Source organism: Bicyclus anynana, chromosome 21 (genome assembly GCF_947172395.1).
Source record: "Bicyclus anynana chromosome 21, ilBicAnyn1.1, whole genome shotgun sequence".
NCBI lineage: Eukaryota > Metazoa > Arthropoda > Insecta > Lepidoptera > Nymphalidae > Bicyclus > Bicyclus anynana.
In genome coordinates this window covers 12,307,163-12,325,870 of record NC_069103.1, presented here as the reverse complement: position 1 = coordinate 12,325,870, position 18,708 = coordinate 12,307,163, and the positions used below count along the sequence as shown (strand labels likewise).

Sequence of the window (18,708 nt, the reverse complement as noted above, 5' to 3'; positions counted from 1 at the left end):
GATTATAATAAAAAGAAAAATTCCTACCTATTCCTAGATCCTAGGAATCCTATCCTAGTTATACTAGTGTTCTGAGGGCCTAGTGGCAGTCTGATACTGTTACTATCGCGTTAACGTAAACGTGATTTTCTAAGGAATTGAAACAGCCCCATCTAGTGGCCAGAAGTGCCACTACTGTTTCAATTCAATTCCATATAAGTTCACGTTTACATTAACGCGATAGTAACAGTATGAAAGCATTGAAAACTCCCACTAGGCACACTGTTCTAAATTCAACCATCCCCACAAACGAGCAGCCGACCAATGAACTCAAATTAAACAGTTTCAAAATGTTTTTGACATTATGTTCTACTTTCTACAGTTTATTGACCTCAAACCCCCATTCGCACGAGAGATTTTTTAACGGACGAAAAAAAGCGTTCAAATACAACAAATGCTTTTCCAAGTATATGTTCATGTTTGTTTAAGGCGAATTTTGTGTACATTCTGTATGAAATATGACGAATAATAAACATCTTAATAAAACAGTAAGATTCGACTTCGCACTGAAATTCAGTTTACAAGTTTAGAAAAAAATATATATGTTTGCATTATTACATACATTTATTAACATTTTCCAAGTCCTATTTCTTATACCCCCATTATGATTATAATAACATTTTTTATTAAATACACAAACATATTATCCTCATCTTCCTCCACAATAACCGTTAACCTAAATGTCAATTTTATATTACTTTATTTAACTCTCAAGCCTCCTAAGGGTCAACGTACATTGAGCTTCATTTAGTAATTTGGTCTTTATTTACAATCTATTAAAAAAATGCCATCTACCTACTGTATGATATTCACGAAGGCTTGTCAGTAGGAACCGGATGACGGATAACATTTGTTACATAGAATCTCAATTTTGTCTAAGTTAACTAACGTTAGGTACGTTAGTTAACTTAGACAAAATTTTAACGAAAATTAACCTGCAAGACTGAACTTAGCAGGATGTTTCTTGCATGACTTGTCATATATTGTGGTGCTAGATACTCGTATAACGCATATTTTTAGTTTATAATTATTAATTTAAAATTATAAGAGCTGAGTTAAATTTATAGGTTAGAAAAATATTTAAAATCATAATTTATGTTAAATATTTAACAAAGAATATTTTCAAAACCAAGTCAAGACTATTGAATTATTACATAGGTATCCTACATTTATTTTTTTGTAATATCTCTGTAATATAAATCGAATTACGTAAAAGGTGTCCAAAATACGAGTAGGTAGTAATTTCTATACAAAATTGACAATTTTAAATTAGTTTTCTGAACCTATTTTTTAATCATCCTTGTATTAGTGTGAATTGTGTTTAAGTTTACTAGCGGATTGTCACTCGGTTGGCGCTGGCCCTTATTCTACAAATTATTATTTTTTGCTTTTGAATTTTCCGCCTCCTTTACAGGCGGTAATGACGTTTCAGTACAATAATGCCCTGTAAAATGTAGCCCTTATTTTTTAAGGTGCTTAGTGAAATGCTCGTTGGATTATTGTGAGAATGTATCTTTCAAGGTGAGATTTAATTCAATAGGACGTTAAGACATGAGTTCTACATAATAAAAAAAAATGTCATGATGATGATGATGATGATGATTATGATGGTGGTGGTGATGCAGTTTTCTAAATTGACTCAGACCAACGGTTACAACCGTTGGTTAAGTAGGGTACTGGCAAATTTGTACCGCTAAGCGATTTAGTGTTCCGGTACGATGTAACGTAGAAATCGTCAGATGTGTGATTGGATACCGTAGGTACACTATAATGTCGTTTTGTTTTTTTTCCTTCTTATCTCCTCCTTTCCTTCCTGGTACCGCAGTTTACGTGCATTACTTCAGGAAGGGGGTGGTCTATCACGCTTCGATATTTGCTTTCTGGCGATGCCATTTGTCTCTCACGCGTCGTCCCATAATATGATGTAGCATTTTCGCCCCCTTAGCCCAGGCTTCCTTGTTCTCCAACATATATGGCACTAAGTTTGCTTTTGTCAGAGGTTCACCGCCTTGGCGTGCGTTACTCCTTTCCCCTTCGAACTCCATGCACTCAAAGATTGCGTGGTTGGGCGTGTCTACTTCTCCGCAATATGTGCAACATTCACTGTTTGCTTTGCCTATCGCGTGCAAGTAAGTATTAAATACTCCATGTCCGGTTAATGCTTGTGTTATCAGCTTATCCACCTCTCCATGTTTTACTCACTATAATGTCGTCGGCTTGGAATAAACATGTAGTTCAACGACATTATATTATTGTTGTTGTAGTTCCTCCAAGAAACCCGCTTCTATCTTAGACAGTATCAAAGTCTAAATCTAATTTGATAAAGAATAAAAAACCCCCCTTTTATAAGTCGGTTCCTAGTATGCAATCTACTATATTCAATTAGTATACACGTATTAATTATAATAATCAACAGTGCTAAGTAATTTCTCTGTTGAAATATGGGGCATTAAATTGGGGAATTAATTTTGGTTGCCGGATCATTAATTTTGTCGGTAAACCACTGTCGGATTTTAGGGTAACATATAAATCTGATATTTTAATCAAATAATGATAATTAAGTTATGTAACTATTCAATTATTCAATATACTACGGCATACTAATTAGTTTGAGTGCGTACATTTAACGGTATTTTTATCTATGGAAATACATACATTATTATATACTTAACTATTATGATACCTTAGCCGTGATAGCCCAGTGGATATGACCTCTGCCTCCGATTCCGGAGGGTGTGGGTTCGAATCCGGTCCGGGGCATACACCTCCAACTTTTCAATTATGTGAATTTTAAGAAATTAAATATCACGTGTCTCAATCGGTGAAGGAAAACATCGTGAGGAAACCTGCATACCAGAGAATTATCTTAATTCTCTGCTTGTGTGAAGTCTGCCAATCCGCATTGGTCGCCAGCGTGGTGGACTATTGGCCTAACCTCTCTCATTCTGAGAGGAAATTCGAGCTCAGCAGTGAGCCGAATATGGGTTGATGATGACGAATGCATCATCATCATCATCATCATCATCATCATCATAATCATCATCATCATCATCATCATCTTCATTATCAACCGATGAACATCCATTGCTGGAAATAGGCCTCTTGCATGGACTTCTAAACACAATGGTTTCAAGCCGCCAGCATCCAGCGGCTCTCTGCAACTACTAAGTACTGCAACTATTGGGGGGTAGACCAACACTCAGGGTAGACAGGGTCGCTATTTCAGCACCTTGGGACCCCAAAGTCCAGCGGCTCTTCGAACTATGTGGTGTGCCCATTACCACTTCAGCTTAGCGACTCGCTGAGCTATGTCAGAGACTTTGGTTTGTCTGCGGATCAACATAATAGTTGATTCAACATTCCACATGTCGGTAATCTCGTGGGCAATAATACTTTTAATTTTTTTAATATAATTATTATAAACAGATAAATATGCTGCTCTTAATAGAATTAATGGACATTGGTGAAGTACAAAATGCTGTCAAGAAAAGTAAAAGAAAAATATTAATTTTTTTACTAAAAAAAATTCAGCGCATATTATTTATATAAAAATCTTTCCATTACTAAAAGTGCGAGGCGAAATGGGTGAAAACGGGTTTCTAATTATAAGCAAGATCATTAAAAAGCATTGTTTTCTGGATTACAAGTGAAAATACTTTGGGATCAACGCGTTATGCGATACTTAACATTTATGAAAGGGCTTATCGTGGTTTAGTGTTATTAGAATTTTCGCAACTAACTTTTTGAGGGTACGTAAAAAAATACAATATTTTTACGCTAGTCTGCTTACATTTTTTTAATGATTGAAAAATCTTTGTGATTTTGTTTAATGTTACTTCTATTAAAAGTATTTATTACAACGTGCCTACTGAGGATTTTTTATTGAACCGTGGGTGATTGTGTAACTTAATCGGATCCATTTGACAGCTCTAATTAATGAAATAAACGTCAAATATGTTGAAAAACAGTCGGTTTGACAACTGTAACGCAATGAATTTGCTGTCATCAGCGGATCAGATCTTGTTAAGAAATTGCCCCCTGAGTGACGTTGACGCTTGGATTCGTCAGTTTTTCGCGAATTATAAGAAAATAAATAAATTAGTCATTATATGAGGTATGTATACATGCTCCGGAGTATTTCCCATAACTCTAGGCTTATATCGTTAAGAAAAATTAATTGAAAATATCTAAAGAACATTAATTGATTTCTACAAAAAAAAAGAAAAAAACATATAGACGAATTGAGAACCTCCTCCTTTTTAACTGACTTCAAAAAGGAGAAGGTTCTCAATTCAGTCGGTATTTTTTTTTTTTTTTATGTATGTACACCGATTACTCAAAGACGCCTGGACCGATTTCAAAAATTCTTTTTTTGTTTGAAACGATATAGTCCCCATTTGGTCCCATTGCCATCATGTAAAGATCTGATGATGGAATCCTGGAGAAATTGAGGAAAACTTTCAAAAATTATATAGGTGTCTAGTGTATTCGTAAACTTTTCCATTTAGTACTTTTAAGCACTACAATTTCATGAAGGTTTAAAGTCGATCTGATGATGGAGCCATAAAACAGACGAGGGAACTCCTCGGCGATTTACAGCAATTACCTTGTGTTTGGGCTTGATTAATTTGTATTAATGAGAACTTTCCACAAAAAGGGGTTGAAACTGTCATTTAGGGGTTTGGTGATGAAGACCAAGGACAATTAAGGGAACTCCTCAACAGTTTACAGTAACTACCTTGTGTTTGGCCTTGATTAATTCGTATTGCTGAGAACTTTCTACCTATATGAGTTGTGTCTGTTATTAGGGATCTGATGATGAAGACCAAGGTCAATTAAAGGAACTCCTTAACGGTTTACGATAGCTACCTTGTGCTTGGGCTTGATTAATTTGTATTTCTGAGAATTTTGTACCAAGATGGGTTGTGACTGTCATTACAATATATCACCGGCTTAGCACCGCCTTCATACTGATCAGCAGGTAGAACATATTATGATGTTATTTTTCGCTTTTAGTTTAGTGGGTACGTTTTTAAGTTTTGAAGTCGGTTGTATTTTTTTTATTAAAATTTTTATTATTTTAAGTCGGTTAAAAATGAATATTTTCGGAGTAAAAAATATTTCTTTTGTAAATAGATCTTCAACCGTGTCCCATAAATAACATCCTTATGTTATGACCTAGCCAATTTATTAATTGGTAAATATCACGAAGTAGCTTACTAGTGCACTGCATTGTATTTTGCAAGGCGTGTGTCACATGGATTGTCGGAATTATTTGAATTACCTTGTATGAAAACATAAAAAGTTTTTTATTTAGTTAAAAAAACATTAGTTATGCAGTTCGGCTTCTATCAGTGAACTTGTCAACACCTTGAAGTTATGGCAAATACTTCGAATCACCCTGTATAATGAACTTCCACAAAGTAACGTCCGCTTCTTTAAGAGCGCGCAGCGCGTCGGTACGATATGGATAAAATTCAAAGCGCAAACGAGACGCCCAATTATGACTTTCACGTGAGTGAAGCACGGAGCGATTGACGTGCGACACAAATTTTATGACGTGAGCGCCAAAACCATTTTTACCTAATTGCAAGTAAATGACCATGTTCTAGATATATACCTAATTTTTATACAAAACAAAAATTTAAGAAAATAAGTTTGCTTTTCCTGAGATTGAAAGCAAAATGTGAGCAAAACATGTATTTTTCAAAAAAATAAACAATCGAGAAAAGTTTTACAAATTGTGTATTTTGTATAGTCATAACGAAGCTAACACTTTGAAATATCATTTACCCAAATATCAGGCTCCCAACTTTTCCAGAATCTGAGATCCAGAACCATTTGTAACCACCAAATTACATATTGCGCACTCTTAAACGATTGTTTCTTGATAGGTCTATCATGGAGCTATAATAAATTCAGAACAAAATGGCGTATAATTTGAGCGAATAGCAATAAAATCAGCATAAAACTGTGGTTGGAATTATGAATGAATTAGAATATAAAGAGTAATGACAATTTCGGAGCAATTATAGGACGTTTTGGAGTTTTTATCGCCCCATTGGGGAAACTTAATTTGTGGATCGAAGCTTCGGGAACGGAAGTAAGTTTTAATATACTTCTTATTATATATTCTTATTATAAAGATCAAAATTTAAATATGTTTATTAGTAAGTATACTCGTGAGCTCACTGCTAAGCTCGAGTCTCCTCTCAGAATGAAGTAAAAGCCAATAGTCTATCACGCTGGCCCAATGTGGATTGGCAGACTTTACACACGCAGAGAATTAAGAAATTTCTCTGGTATGCAGGTTTTCTCACCGTTTGATACACGTGTTATAGAGCCGTGATAGCCCAGTGGAAATGAGCTCTGCCTCCAATTCTGGAGGTCGTGGGCTCGAATCCGGTCCGGGGCATGCACCTCCAACTTTTCAGTTGTGTGCATTTAAAAAAATACGCTATATGCCAAACGCTATGAAGTATTTCGGTACACAAAAATATAGAAAACATATTAAAAGAAAATAAAGTTACCTAATATGAAGTATGTACAGCTGAAAAGTTTCTTTGTTTGCTTGTTTGTTTGCTTGAACGCGCTAATCTCACCGAATACTGTTCCGATTTGAAAAATTCTTTCATTGTTAGATAGCCCATTTATCGAGGAAGGCTATAGGCTATATATTATCCCCGTATTTCCACAGCAACGGGAACCATGCGGTTGAAACCGCGCGGCGTCTGCTAGTATAATGTTATAAATGTTGGATAAGTACTTCTCGATACACTCGTAATTAACCTAAAAATAATAAATTAATAGTTATTATGTACTCGTAGATAAGATAATAAATATGTTATACGGTGCGATAATTGTAATAAAAATTATAAAACGTGGATGACATTGGATATTATCAGCAAGTTACATATTTATCATAATATCTGGTCTTATGTTATCTATATTTTATCGTATGTATCGCATTTTTGTTATTAATTGGAACTATTCGCCAGTATCTAATGACTCCGTGAACAGGAAAAATAAAGTTAATGTTTTTAAAAAATACTCGTAGATCGTAATATTATTTCCAATACGAGTAAATTCAAGTTCTTAGTACTATATGATAATATTTACAGCAATATAATATCATCATCATCATCATCATATCAGCCGATGGACGTCCACTGCAGGACATAGGCCTTTTGTAGGGACTTCCAAACATCACGATACTGAGCCGCCTGCATCCAGCGAATCCCTGCGACTCGCTTGATGTCGTCAGTCCACCTGGTGGGGGGTCGGCCAACACTGCGCTTACTAGTGTGCTAGTAAGCGCAATATAAGCTAAAGTAATGCAGAATTTAAATAAAATAATATCTATTACCACCATCTTGACGGCCTCCGTGGCGCAGTGGTATGCGCGGTGGATTTACAAAACGGATTGACAAAATTGGTCCAGGTCTGGCTGGTGGGAGGCTTCGGCCGTGGCTAGTTACCACCCTACCGACAAAAACGTACCGCCAAACGATTTAGCGTTCCGGAACGATGTCGTGTAGAAACCGAAAAAGTGTGTGGATTTTCATCCTTCTCCTAACAAGTTAGCCCGCTTCCATCTTAGACTGCATCATCACTTACCATCAGGTGTGATTGTAGTCAAGGGCTAACTTGTAAAGAATAAAAAAAAATCACCGAAAAAAGTGATCCGAATAATAGGCTACAACCCTGAGCGCACACATGCACTATTTTGTCTTTAATTAATTATATTTATGAAAATACCTATAGTTTTTACTTCCTGTACACACAACTCGACATTATAGACAATATTTAGATATTATTTGTTCAAATGACATTCGTTGTTGACCACAACTAACATTGAATTGTGTATGAATTTCCTCTTTTGACCGCCTCATTTTCCATGCGCTAGTAACACATCTAACAGTATTTAATAATATCATTGATTACCACATTTCCTTTTATCTTTCGGCCGTCCATTTTTATATTCTGTTCGATATTTATCTATGATAACATAAATTTTATGACTATCGGTTTAATACTCGTAGATAGTAGGTATGGACAATGGTCCAAATTGACCTGAGCAGCTTTTCGAATCTAGGACAACTTGGTAAAAAACAAATGCTATTCGCAAATGCACCGAATGTCCTTGACAACACAACATAACGACAAGCCTAGATTTATATTTATCATAGTTATGCAGGGTTAACGCAAATTCAAATATCGTTATCAAAATTTTGATTAGATTCGGCCAATATTCATTAAATTAGAGGCATTGTTGTTACAATAATAAACGCGTGTTCGGTTAATGGAATTTCGATACGAATAATTTAATTTATAATGAATTTTAGTGTAATATTTTCTATTTTAATCATCACCGTAGCAATTGCGGAGAAGAAAAGTTATGAAGGTTACAGTGTGTATAAGCTGACGCCTAAAACGGTGGAAGATGTGGTTATTTTAGATGATATAAGACTAAAAGGAGTAGGAGAATTTTGGTATGATCAACTTCATGTAAACTCCGAGGCAAGAATAATGGTGCCGAAGCAAAATAGACAGATGTTTAATGATCTTATAGAACAATCTAGTATGAAACCGGAAGAACTTATACAGGATCTACAAAGGTAAGGTTTACTTAATTGTAAACTTATAGTTATTAAGAAACTAGTGGCATTAAATTCAAATTTAATTAGGCTTAGTTTACAAGCACTTTTGCAATGTCAAGTTATGTCAGTTACGGTGGTAAGTCTACCCCTTTAGGATATAAGATGGTGATGATAAGTAATTTATTATAATAACTTCACAGTGGTTTTTGAAGACAGATTATGAAAATATTTGTTATTAACCATATTTTAGAGTCATAGATGAACAATTAACACCGATACATCGAAGTGGAGCATCTAATGAGTCTTTCCTTGGAATGAGCTGGAATCAGTACTATGATCTTAACCAAATAAACAATTGGCTTGACGAAGTAGTGAAAAACTATCCATCTATCGTAACCCCTGTAGTTATGGGCCGGTCTTTTGAAAATAGAGATATAAGAGGAATCATTATAAGGTATAAACCAAGAAGAGATGGTACAACACCTTTGATTGGTATGTTAGAAGGCACCCTTCATGCTAGAGAATGGATTACACCAGCAACGATAACATGGATTGTTAAAGAGTTTTTAACAAGTAACGATCCAGAAGTTAGAGCCTTAGCTGAGAACATTGAATGGCATATCTTCCCTGTAGTCAATCCAGATGGATATGTTTATACATTTACCACGGTAAGTAACCAATTTTTAAAAACTTAACTCCAATTTTTATATGAAGTATTTTCAATAAAATAATATCTATTAATAATGTTTTCAGAACAGAATGTGGAGGAAGAATAGAAGTACTCAAAATTTCGTTTCCTGCGCAGCTTCAGGTGTCTCAGATGATATGAGTAACGGAATAGACCTTAATAGAAATTTTGATTATGTTTGGATGAGTAAGTCAATTTACATAAATACTAAAATCCATATTACGGCTTTAAGCATTCCATGGATTCACCTTGTGGCTGTCAGGCCGGAGCCATCGTGTGGCAGAGAAAAATGATGATGATGTGCCTTTAAGTTCAGATTTACCTTATGTTAAGTGTAAAACTAATAACCCGTATAGCAGAGCAATACTTCACAGCAGTTGCAAGAAACGTCTCCTAATATAAGCTACTCTCTATCCGTTAATCTGAGGTATAAATGAGACGAATATTAGCAGTCCATGGAGTCACGTCAGTCGTGCAGGTCGCCGATTCTTCGTGTAGCAGAGAGAATTCCGAACAGATCCCGGATCATGTTACTGGGTATAGGTTTAAGGATTAATTTTGTCTGTTACTTAACTAAAAACATACAAATTCTGATTCACAGTCTATAGCTAACCAGAAAGGTAGAAATAGGTAAAACAATAGTCTAAACAATGGGAAGACAAAACGTTTCGGTCTGTGAACCATGAAGATTTAGAGGAATTTCGCATTTCACAAGAAATATTTGTTTTACAGCTGCCGGTGCATCAAATAATCCTTGCCTAAACACATTTGCTGGTCCGGTTGCATTCTCTGAACCTGAGGCAAGGGCTATAGCGAATTATGTTATAGACTTGAACACGCAAGGAAAAATGATTTACTACTTCGGATTCCATTCATTCCTGCAGCTGATCGTCATTCCCTTCAGCCATGTCTCTGGACAGGATGTCTTATTAGCAAACAACTATGCTGATATGGTTTGTATCCTTTCTTTTGTTCATTAGAATAGGGTCATCATCATCATTATTACCCCTATTCGGCTCAATGCTGAGGTCGGGTCTCCTCTCAGAATGAGAGGCAATAGTCCATCACGCTGGCCCAATGCGGACTGGCAGACTTCACACACGCAGAGAATTAAGAAAATTCTCTGGTATGCAGGTTTCCTCACAATATTTTTCCTTTATTATTTGAGATACGTCGTATTTAATTTCTTAAAATGCACACAACTGAAAAACTGGAATCAGAGACAGAGGTCATAACCCCTAGGCTATCACGGCCTCTTAGAATGGATACAGTCGCCAAATTCGAAGTGGCTACTTACCACACTACCGGCAAAAACATACGGCCAAGCGATTTAGCGTTCCGATACGACGTCGTATCGTAGGTACGGATACAATACACTTGTGCCTCTTCGAAGTATGGCCTTCCATCTTAGAATGTATCGTCACTTTACATCAGGTGTGAATCACACTTGATCGCAGTAAAGGGCTAACTTGTTAAAGAACTAAGACAAACACATATTGACATTTTAGAATTTAAATTATTAAATTGACATTTTAGAATTTTAATTATTATTATAAAACACGGCTAAAACTTATATGACACAACGTCGTAGTATGCCCGACTAGTTTCAAACCCATACGGGGCCCTTAGTCATGACCTGATTCTTGCAACGTAGAGTTTGGATAGTGCCGCGTTGCAAGAACCAGCTCATGGCCAAGGACCCCGTTCAATCACGTGAGTTTTAACCATGTTTTATAACAAATTATTATATTTAATTTATTAATAATCACTTCAATACATTGTTGCAGTTTGAAATATCGATAAAAGGGGCAGAGAAACTTGAAGAGAGATTCGGTACCAAATATAGAGTAGGAGCTTCAGCGGATATCATGTGTAAGTTATTAATCTAATATTAAAACTAAGAAGGCGAAAGTATCTGTGTGTATTTTTACATTATTTGTATGATTGTGAAACTTTCATACCACAACCATTTAACCGATTTGGCAGAAATTTGATATGTAATAAAAAATCCATGGTTCCTGTAAAAATCGGAATTTTACGCAACCGAATTTTTCGGTCGTCTGTTAGGTATTTATTTGCCCCAGTAGCTATTGCTGTGAAAAATTGTTTTTTTCTTACTTAAAGAAATTCATAGAAAAAAAGGCAATAAAAAAAGTGTGGATAGTGATCGTCATAGAGATCAATCAATATAACCCTAAAAATCGTCAATATAACCCTAAGGTCACCAACCCGCATTAGAGAAGCGCGATTGGATTTTCATTCATAATTTCCTCTCCTAAATGTACTGAAGGAAGAAAACAAACATGTATTTTTAATTTTTTGTCTGTCTCGTCCCGACACGAGAATTAATATTATATACATTAGTGTCTCTGTCTGTCTCAAGTCTTCTCTCAGAATGAAAGGGGTTAGGCCAATAGTTCACCACGCTGGCCCAATGCGGATTGGCAGACTTCACACACGCAGAGAATTAAGAAATTCTCTGGTATGCAGGTTTCCTCACGATGTTTTCCTTCACCGTTCGGGACAAGTAATATTTAATTTCTTAAAATGCACACAACTGAAAAGTTAGAGAAGCATGCCCCGGACCGGATTCGAACCCACACCCTCCGGAATTCGAGGCAGAGGCAAACATTGGGCTATCACGACTCTCGAAAAAAAAAATATGCAGCACTGATATTCAGTTAGGACCCAGTTCAGGTGCCGCCACGTACACAGTTCAATATCCTTATAACCTATAAAATCTATCTGTGAATAGACTGTTTTTAATGTGCGTATTGAATAATGCCTTTAAATGACACATTCATAGGAAATTAAATCAATTGCAGACCCCATGAGTGGCACCAGTTTCGATTGGGTGAAGCATACTACCAACATTCCGGTTAGCCTTCTAATTGAGCTGAGGGATCTCGGCCAGTACGGCTTCCTGCTTCCGGCGGAGCAAATTATACCTACAAGTTTGGAAATCATGGACGCCCTATTGGAAATGGATAGGACTACGCGAAAGCTTGGTTACTATTCGTATTCGGGTACCAGTGCTGTTATGTGTTCTTTTTTCATTGTCACTTTTAGTGCAGTGTTGTCAGTTTTAATTGGTGTACAATAAAATTGTTACATTGCTTATTTTTGAATATTATATTATTTATTTTACGTAGATGCTAATTCCAATGACGTTGACCAAAATTTGCCTATATGTTGGTAGAATTAGATTAGATTAGAGGTTTCTCGATTTATGCGATTTTTTTCGGTTTGTACATTCATAAACTTTAGTTTAAAGTAATAGTTTTCTTAATAATAATAATAATAATTGTTTATTTGCAAGAATTATTTTTCTTTACAACATTCAACTAAATTAATAGTGTGCAAATATTATACATGGTGAAAAAATTAAAAAAAATACAAACAGTCACAATTACCAAAATAAATGAAATTAAGAAAAAGAAAAATACAGTCAAAATTACTAAATGAAATTAAAAGAAATTTTTACAAACAAATAAGAAAAGAAAGAAAGAAAATTTATAAATTCATAAACTAATAACGCTTCTTGCAACTTCTTGCGGGTACAAAAGTTAAAGACAGGTTTAATGTTTTTTTTTTTTAATATTTAGTTGAATTAGAATAATAATATGTTTTGAAGTTAAAGTATTTTTACGATTTTCACAATCCCCCTTAACCTTGTATTAGCTTTGGTTCTTTCTTTATTTGTGATATTCAATATATTTTTATGTAACATACATCGTAAAATATCTAAGATTTTGTGATTATAACTATCACTATCTAAGATATCGTGATAAGTTACCTTAACAATTATTTCTATATTAATCGTAATAATGTCAAAGATAAGATCATAATATTTCCCTTATCATTATCTTTTTTTTAAATTATTAGGCTCAATTCCATCAGAACAGTCTTTAATAGCACTCAAACAGTATGATTGTCAAAATATTTATATTAGTTTTTCTAGTTACAATAGTAAATATAAGTGCGGAATATGTTAGTTACGATAACCATAAGGTATACAAATTGCATCCTCAAACTGAAGAACAGGTAGAACTTCTTAGAAAGCTTCAAGATACAGAAGGTTATACGTTCTGGACTTTATTTGATTATGTCAAAGTTGACAGAGAAGTTAGAATTATGTTGGATGCAAATAAGGAAAAGGAATTTTTGAATTATATGAAAAGTGCCGGTTTAGAAGTCTCAAAAACTGTAGAAGATGTGCAAAGGTAAGGTGTAGTTAATAAATTTTATCAGGCTAATATTATAAAGGCAAAAGTTTGTTTATGTGTATGTGTGTTTGTATGTTTGTTTCTCCTTTACGCTGCAGCTACTGAAGCGAAATAAAAATGGCTGAAATTAGAAATGGAAATAGATTTTACTCTGGATTAACACATAGTTAACACATACTTTTCCTCCTGGAAAAAGCCATGGTTCTGAATTTCAATCTGATTCTGAAACTGAATTTAACGCGGATGAAGTAGCGGGCGTTCGATAGTTATTAAAATATTCACGAAGTATATCTTTGAATTTGGTCCGGAGTATGGACCTCCAACTTTTCAGTTATGTACATTTTAAGAAATTAAACATCACGTGTCTCAAACGGTGAAGGAAAAACATCGTACATGTTATAAAGATAAAAAAAGGAAATATACTAAATTTAAACTATATTATAAGACTTAGACGTCGAAAAATTATCCGAATCGATGTTCATTGGTAAAGTGCTCAGAAGGTTGGTAGTATTACTAATCCTCTGCACCAATGGTAAACTGCCAAGAAGGTTGGCAGAAGGTTGGAAGGTTGGCCAGGCCAGTCACGGGAGGAGGCGATTTATCACATTGAATTGAATTTTAAATTTTATTTATTTTAGTTTAATAAATGAGCAATTAAAAAGGCCACAAACTTTGGGCCGAAGCGCATTAGACTACGATTGGACATATTATCCCAATTTAGAAGAAGTTGAAGACTGGATGAACAAAACTGCAGAAAAACATCCGGACGTTGTCACACTTCTTGATATAGGAAGAAGTTTTGAAGGAAGACCAATCAGAGGGCTGAAAATTGATTTCAAGAAAGTTACAAGACCCGTTATGGGGGTCCTTGAAGGGACTTTACATGCTAGAGAGTGGATTACTACAGTAACACTTACATGGCTTGCCAACGAATTTCTTAATAGCAAAGATCCAAATGTAAGATTTCTAGCTGAAAATGTTGTGTGGCATATATTCCCTGTAACAAACCCTGACGGTTTTGTTTATACCTTTACCGACGTAAGTAAAACTTTCTTTAAATATATATTACATAAGTGTTTTAGGATTCACCTCGTAATTTCAACACTGTAAACTATTTTTATTAGTTTTCATCATTTGGTCTTAGTCGTAGTCATCCTGTCTAGGAATCTGTAAAGATGCAGTTTAAGTACTATCGTACTAAATTAACATGAGTCTCGTATTTTAACTGTTTACTTACTTACTTCTGAATATTTCTACACGGTATCTTACTACTTACGGTCAGTTAGTACATCTCTTCTAGATAGTATATTCCAATCTTACGGAAATCATATGAGATTTAGCTACGTTTTTCATTAGAAAGTACCTTTACTATGAATTGTACTGATTTTTATGTATTTTATTCACAGGACAGAATGTGGAGAAAAAATCGCAATCCCACTAACTTTACCTCCTGCGCTTCGTCCAATGTTCGTGACGATCTCAGTAACGGAGTCGATCTCAATAGAAACTTTGGTTTCTTGTGGATGAGTAAGTTTTTACTAGATACTTTTTAATTAATAGAAGCAGGCGTTACTTTCGGTGGTTTATAAATATTTCGGTGGTTTGTAAATATTTTACTAATAGTGATTAAGTAATGAGCTTTAGTTGGAAAAAAACAATGCTTTGCTATTATCTGCAAAAAGTCCTTAAATTTTCGTTAGCAAGGAATTCTAATGCTTAAAGCCCAATAAATGAGTTTACTGTAAATTATAATCCATGCATTGAATGCCGTTAACGAAAAAAATATGAGGAAAATAAATGGTATTTTAAACATTTATTTCAATTTATTACCGGCTTACCTATCTTTTTCAAATAATAAACATATCATTTTTTATCTATCTATCTTGTTTCATAAGTTACTAACTTTTATGATCTGATTAGGTACCTACCTAATTAGTTTGATATATTAGGTACCTAAATCGTTATTTACTTAAATAGTTTAATAGATACTTATTCTTATCGTCTAATTGACCGTATTGGGGTTTTCCGTATTTATCTATTAAGCTAAATACCGCTACGCTACTGCGTTGGATGTAAAATTTTAGGGTTAAAATACATTGGCACAGTATACTATTGAAATCATTAATAGCGCTCCAAGTTTTGAATTGAGTAAACCGTGATATATGCGAAGGCATAAACAGAGTTTTAATTATTTTTATGATGTATAGTTTTTGATGAAAAACTGAGGAGTAGAAGATTAGCTTGGTATGGAAACGTATTGCGCAGGGACGAAAGTCATATTACTAGAAAAATGTTAAATGTGCAAATGGAAGGACATAAGAGGAGAGGAAGGCCAAAGAAGGGATGGCTGGAGTGTGTCAAAGAGGACATGTGTGTAAAGGGAATGGCTGATGAGTTTACGAGTAATAGAGACGAATGGAAAAAAGTGACATATTTTTCAGACCCCACTTAAGTGGGATATGGGAAAGGAGATGATGATGATGATGTATGGTTTTGATCTATGAAGAAGGATGATTTGTACGGAACGTGCGTTCGGTGAACCATACCCTTAGGTACTTGTCACAACCAAAGCAAACCCGTTCACCGAGTTTAAGTTAGTCCTACCTTGTTCTAAGAGAAAGTTTTATAGCAAGTCTTTTACTTCTGAGGCTGTCGAAATGTGGAATAATTTGCCGTCTTTTATCCATGCCGTTGATTCACTTGCCATTTTTAAGTTTCGCTTGAAACGATATTCCTTGTCGTTGAATTGAAGTTATAATTTTGAGGTATTTATTTATATGTATTTTATTATATGTAAGTAGTATATATATATGAATATAATGCTCCTTCCTGCTCTTTTTTCGCAAGTCTCTAGTCTCTCTAGTCTAATCTCTCTCTCTCATCAGGGGTAGCCTGGTAGAGATTACTAATAGTAATAAGGCCGCCTTTGCATGCTAAGTGTAAATTATTATTTTATTTTGAATGATCTTAATTAATATTGTATTTTTGTGTGCAATAAAGTATTTCTTTTTCTTCTTCTTCTTATTTCTTCTCTCGAGCGTTCCAAGACGCACATGTTTTTTTGATTGCCATATGTCATAACCAATTTGTTATCTTACAGCCGTGGGAGCATCTCAAAATCCCTGTGCTCAAACGTTTGCTGGTGCATCTGCGTTCTCGGAACCAGAGTCCAGAGCAGTAGCCAATTACGTGCTAGATATACAGAAGCAAGGAGAACTGGTCTACTACATGGCTTTCCATTCCTACTCTCAAATGATTCTGGTTCCGTTCAGTCATACTTCTGGGGCCGCTGTACTTGAAGTTCCTAATTATGCCGATCTGGTAAGTCATTATTATCATTTCAGCAGATGGACGTGCATTGCTGGTATAAAATAGGCCTCTTTTAAGGATTCTTCGCTAGACAGCGAGGCTGATCCTTTGCGCAAAAAATGAGCCGGTTATGCTGTCACCCAATGATCAAACTTATGCATTGGCAGATCCAAAAATGTTTTGGGGATTTTGATATAGAATCCTACACATTTTTGATATACAACTCTACGACCGGTTTTTTGTACTTTTACTGGAGCCGATAATCTAGTTTATCCCAATTCAACCGACTTCAAAGAAATACATTTCTTTTAATGCTTTTTACCTCATAACTTCATTTATTAACTAATTTTGAAAGTCAATTTCTTTGTTTGGTTTATATGGTTATAAAAAATGGTAATAAAAAATTGGTTCAGTAATTTCACGTTAAAATCAAAATAACTGAAATACGTCTTGAAAATGCTATATTTTAATGTTAATAGTAATACGAGTGGGTATGTACATAATTATATTTTGATTTCAGTTTGAAATTGCAATCAGAGGAGCTGAAAAACTGACCGCAGTACATAATATTCCGTATCAAGTAGGAACATCAGCTGATATATTATGTAAGTATTATGGCTTTATTTAAAATGGTTTGAAAGACATAATATAGTAATTGTTTATGCCACTGTCATGCGTAATGAGCGCCGTTGTCGCCCAAGTGATTTTTGTCACAATAGACAGCACGAGTGTTACAATGGCTAATTACGTGCAGTGGCATACAATACTTTTTCTACAACGAACCAACTGCCATAGCTCAGCGAGTCGCGAAGCTGAAGTGGCAATGGGCAGGCCACATAGTTCGAAGAGTCGATGGAAGTTGCGGTCCCAAGGTGCTGGAATGGCGACCCCGCACTGGTTAAGCGCAGTGTTGGTCGACCCCCCACTAGAAGGACATCGCTGGATGCTGGCGGCTCGAGACTGTTATGCTTTTAAGTCCATGGAAGCGGCCTATGTCCAGCAGTGGACATCCATCCGCTGATAAAGATGATGATGATGATAAGATTACGAAAAAAAAAATTAATATTATGAATATTTTATTTTCAGACGAAGTTTCTGGATCCGGTTTTGATTGGGTCAAAGGAGTAGCCAAAGTTCCTATAGTACATTTGTTCGAGCTAAGAGACGTGGGACAGTATGGATTCCTACTGCCTCCAGAACAAATCATTCCAAATAATGAAGAAGTGATGGCGGGTCTCATAGAAATGGATAGAGTGACCAGAGAGTTGGGTTATTATACGCCACCGCCAAGCAGCGGTTTTAGTAACAAAATGAATGCATTACTTTTAATTGGAGCTGTTATGTTTGCTTTAGTTTAAGTTAGATAATAAAAAATATTAATCAAAAGTTTTTAATTTTTTTTTTTCAAGCAATCTCATTTCGGTGTGGATTTTAGGATTTACAAAATAGATATTTTTGTTAACTTTTATATATATTAAAGTGAGCCGTGATAGCCCAGTGGATATGACCTCTGCCTCCGATTCCGGAGGGTGTGGGTTCGAATCCGGTCCGGGGCATGCACCTCCAACTTTTCAGTTGTGTGCATTTTAAGAAATTAAATATCACGTGTCTCAATCGGTGAAGGAAAACATCGTGAGGAAACCTGCATACCAGAGAATTTTCTTAATTCTCTGCGTATGTGAAGTCTGCCAATCCGCACTGGGCCAGCGTGGTGGACTACTGACCTAACCCCTCTCATTCTGAGAGGAGACTCGAGCTCAGCAGTGAGCCGAATATGGGTTGATGACGATATATATTAATTGTATTTTTTATTTGATTGTTTGAATCAATAAATTTGAAGATTATT

At 35.2% G+C, this 18,708-nt stretch overlaps 1 protein-coding gene across 1 annotated transcript; it reads left to right on the top strand.

Moving 5' to 3' along the window:
* The first annotated feature begins 6,848 nt into the window (after positions 1-6,848).
* On the top strand, positions 6,849-18,231 carry LOC112054321 (uncharacterized). The gene is made up of 12 exons (XM_052888093.1): positions 6,849-8,657; positions 8,890-9,307; positions 9,393-9,513; positions 10,060-10,280; positions 11,115-11,199; positions 12,153-12,345; positions 13,308-13,550; positions 14,192-14,591; positions 14,960-15,080; positions 16,654-16,874; positions 17,383-17,467; positions 17,949-18,231. The coding sequence occupies exons 1-12, from the start codon at positions 8,374-8,376 to the stop codon at positions 18,218-18,220; spliced, it is 2,664 nt and encodes an 887-aa protein (XP_052744053.1). The 5' UTR covers positions 6,849-8,373; the 3' UTR covers positions 18,221-18,231.
* The last annotated feature ends 477 nt before the right edge of the window (positions 18,232-18,708 follow it).